The sequence below is a fragment of the Euprymna scolopes genome, chromosome 25 (genome assembly GCF_053919585.1).
Source record: "Euprymna scolopes isolate OS-2025 chromosome 25, ASM5391958v1, whole genome shotgun sequence".
Lineage (NCBI taxonomy): Eukaryota > Metazoa > Mollusca > Cephalopoda > Sepiida > Sepiolidae > Euprymna > Euprymna scolopes.
In genome coordinates, this window is record NC_136506.1 from 58,659,216 (window position 1) to 58,663,535 (window position 4,320).

Genomic DNA, 4,320 nt, shown 5'->3' on the forward strand with positions numbered 1-4,320 from the left:
GGTAATATTTGCATAAAAATGTTATAGTAAACATAAACCGCGTTACTATATTTTGGGTCCAATATTATCTCCATTGTCCATATAATGATTTGATTGCAAAAATTCCTCTCTGCACTAAAGTACCTTAGGTTCGCAACAGCAGATGCCACATACCAATGTATTATGTCTACACTATCTTAACTTTAGAACGACATTTTAGACATATTCAATCGTTATGATACAAGCCTATGTTTTATCCTAGGAGCATCATCATCAAAATCGTTTGTCTTTAGAGGAAGTAGTTACTATTTTTCCCTGTAATTCTAAAGTCCTCTCACCGCCACCAGTCTACATCGGGTATAAATATACACATTCTACATATACTACCCTATCTCTCTTCGTAACTGGCTCATGAACTTATAGGCAAACCATTACTATTCCTTTCAACATTTAAAAAATAATAATTCCTCTCTTTACAAGTTCCGGCTATTCTCATTGGCTACTCTCTGACTAATCGCTTATTTGGGATTACTCATTCTTATTAAATAAACGAACATGCTAAACCTTTACAAATATGGCTGCTATCTCTCTGTGCTACAATCGTTATAGCCAATTGTTTTTTTTATTTATATGAATATAATGCTTCATTTACTTATTTTACTGTTTACTACACTTTACAGTTTCAGCATAGATAAACCAATGTACCCACGAAATTGGAAGTTTTTGATAAGAGCAAACAAGCGCGACACTATGGACACTATTATACACAGATGTAGCTATAGAGAGAGAGAGAAAGAGAGAAATAGAGTGAGAGATAGAGGGAAAGAAAGCGAGTGAGAGATAGAGAGAGGGGGGATAGAAAAGGAGAGAGATTTCATTTTGGCGAGTTGTCAGGGCCCATGTTTCACTACCATAGATCATGATATGTAGTACATATTCATTAAAGATCTTCTCTTTGATGAACATATTTGCTTTTCAGCTTCTCATGTCCCACTGTCCCAAAAACTGCCCATCCCAATGCTATCCTTCTCTTTATCTTAGGGAGGAGATCTCCATCTTTTGTCATTTTCTTTCCCAAGTAGATGTAGCTTTTCAACTTCCTCAATGTTTTTTCCGTCAACAGTTATTGGCGACTTGGCAGCGTGCGGGTTTAACATTACCTTGATCTTCCAAAGATGCATGTTAAGGCCAACTGGTTTGCTCTTAAAGTGGATGTCGTTTAGAATGTCATTTAGTTCTTGAGGAGAGTGTGCCATCAGTACTATATCATCAGCGAAGATGAGACGTGACAGGTGTTCGCCACCGATGTTTACTTCCCTACCTTCCCACTTAACCCAACTGATTATCGCATCCTGGAGACAGGCTGTGAAGAGTTTTGGTGAGATGTTGTCACCTTGTCTTGCTCTCCTCTCTAACTTGATCTTGTTGCTGTCACGATGGAGCTTTAAAGTAGAAGTTGTACAGGTCTTTCAGCAAGGTGATGTATGTAGAGTAAACTCCTTGATTCTCAAGGGCAGTAAACACTGGATCAAACTCTATAGAGTCGAACACCTTTTTTAATCTACAAAGGCAAAGCACAGTGGGATCATATTATATTCATTGGCTCTTGCAGTTGACTGACAGCCGATGGTCGATGGTGGAGTAACCCGCTTTGAAACCTGCTTGTTCTTGCGGTTGATGACTGTCAAGTGTCCCTAGCATATGTCGTAGCCAGCCTTGTGAGAATATCTTGTATGAAGGCTGATTGGCCGATAGTTCTTAATATCTGCAATGTCTCCTTTCTTATGAATGATGACTACTGATGCATTCCTCCATTTATCTGGAACTTTTCCACTGGAGAGGCACTTATTAAACAGTTTTGTAAACATCTCAGCAATGAGTTCACTTCTGTAGTAATACCATCCTCTCCTGCAGCCTTGCATGACTTCAGTGGCTTAATAGCTGCTCTCACTTCCGATAGGAGGATGGGTGGAGGATGTTCCTCAGATTTGGTCAGTGCATAGAAGGGATGAAGTGTTCTGGTTGTCTGGTGGCATAGAGGTTAGCATAGAACTCTTCGCACCTTGAAATAATTCTGTCTACGTCATGGATGAGAGTGCCATCTTCTTCTTTGAGATGTTGTTTCTGCTGAGACGCTGCATTTTTTGATGAACTTAATGCCTTTGTTTACTTCAAGGGCTTGTAGTATTTATTGTTCATTGAAGTTTGAGATTTTTTTGCCATTCTGTATCTCAGTGTCTTGCATATCTCAATGTATTCAATGTACATTCGTACCACCTCTTTTCATCTATTGTTGTTTCTCTCTCAGTTGTTTTGTAATTGTAGACAATTTGTCTGGTTCTGTCGTTTATAATGATTTGTATTGATCAGCGGTTTCGAGAGTGGCGCAACTGATCTTTGATATCACTTTGTTGTGGTCATTGTTTGGATATTCTGATGTTGCTAGCCTTCAAATCTGTTGGATATTAGTAGCTGGAACTGTGATAACCTGTCTGCTAAACCCTGGGTGTTTGGTTTCTTGTGTTGCTTGATAAGCTTTGTCCTCTCTAGCTTGGTGTCTATGGTAAGAGACATTCTGATCATTTTGTGGTCACTCCCTGTGTTCAACCTGTTTATGGCAGAAACATCAGTCACAGTGTGTGGTCTTTTTTGTAAGAAGTCAATTTCATTCTTTATTAGTTGATATCCAAGTCCAGTGTCTGTTTGTTTGTTTTTTCTTGAAGAACATGTTTATGATCTTTAACTGGTGGTGTTCTGCAAAGTTAACAAGGGTATCACCTCTGCTGTTCCTTGTACCATAACCGTATGGACCAGTACTGGATTCAAATGTATTTCCTATTCCAACCTTGGCATTGAAATCTCCCATATGGATGGTGTAACTGGCTTTGCTGGTAAAAAGAAGTTTATCGACATCTTCATAGACCATCTCCACCTCTTCATCAGTATGGCCTGTTGTTGGAAGGTAAACCTGGATGACTTTAATGAGGTATCTCTTGGGGATCCTGATGGTGAGCTGTGCCACTTTGCCTGAAACACCATTGAAGTTTGTGATATTTCCTGCAATATTCTTGTTGGCCATAAAGCCGACTCCATTGTAGATGTTCCCATCCTTATAGTATAGGTGGTGTCCGCTGTTGTTAAGGATGAAACATCCTTCACCCTTGCATCTGGTTTCATACACTCCTATAATATCAAATTTAATCTTCTGTAGTTCACTCTCTAATTCAGTGACTCTAAGTTCAATAGACGGTGACCTCATGTTGTATGTTCCAATATTCAATTTCCAATGGCAGCCTGTTCAAATCCAGAGATTTTTAGCACCCTCTCTTCTGTTACTGTGCCCCTTGCTGCTGGAAACGGTGGCTCGAAAACTGCTGGGGACTGAGAACCATTTCTTATTCTTGTACGTCATGCCATACTCGCCATGCTTGGCCTGCAGGTTGGCGAGGGTATTAAACCCATACCTGGAGGAGTTTGCTAGATAACTGTTGGCACTTGGTGCTTATTCGCCCTTAAATAGGTTTTGTTTTTAGTCCTGCTGGGTGTCTAGTCACCCTCCTGATCAAGCAAGCTTGATGATGATTCCGGTTTAATCGCTGACAATCCGACCATTGATAGGTGGAACTGGGTTACATATTACTAATAGCATTCTCATGAATGACCTGACAACAAAGAGTAAAGTTAAGAAAAAGTTTAAGACTCCAATATCGAAATGAAGAAAATCAAAACAACAGCGACAGAAAGTAGGAATAAAAAAGTTTGTGTTTTGATTTTTTTCATTTCGATATATATATATATATATATATATATATATATATATATATATATATATATATATATATATATATATATATATAAATTATATATATGCGCATGCACGCAAGAAAACTTTAAGTCGACTAATGCCTATCAAGTTCCAATTACATTTTTTTTATCCCTTAACAGCTAGTTTTACCGACTAAAAATGGTCCACAAAAAATACAATCATTTAACCCGTGTAGCATTGCTCTTCGACCTTCCATCTCGGGGGATATGCAGTTTGAAAAAATGGAGACAGACATAATGGGTTTTATAAACTATTAGATTACATTAAATTTAACGAAAACAATTTGGAGCAAATCCAAAGTTCAAGTATTTTTTTGAAATAATAATTTATAGAAAAATAATTTGTGTACGTAGCCGTCATGTAACAGAAATGTCATATTCCATAAATCATGTAAATTGATCAAGCACTTTGTTTTTTTAACTAAGAGTGACAACTGCATGATGTGTGAGCGATAGGGGGTCCAAGCCTCAGCACCATACAAGAAAGTTGTCAGAACAACAGCCCTGTACACTCTG

The 4,320-nt window shown here is 38.2% G+C and overlaps 1 protein-coding gene across 1 annotated transcript; it reads right to left on the reverse strand.

Moving 5' to 3' along the window:
• Positions 1 to 2,644: 2,644 nt before the first annotated feature.
• Positions 2,645 to 3,238, reverse strand: LOC145247205 (protein CFDP2-like). The gene has a single exon (XM_080108835.1). The coding sequence runs from the start codon at positions 3,236 to 3,238 to the stop codon at positions 2,645 to 2,647; it is 594 nt and encodes a 197-aa protein (XP_079964961.1).
• Positions 3,239 to 4,320: the final 1,082 nt, after the last annotated feature.

What these genes read in the sequence shown, in the direction of transcription:
- LOC145247205 (XM_080108835.1), bottom strand. Translation starts at nt 3,238, where the DNA reads ATGAGGTCACCGTCTATTGAACTTAGAGTCACTGAATTAGAGAGTGAA.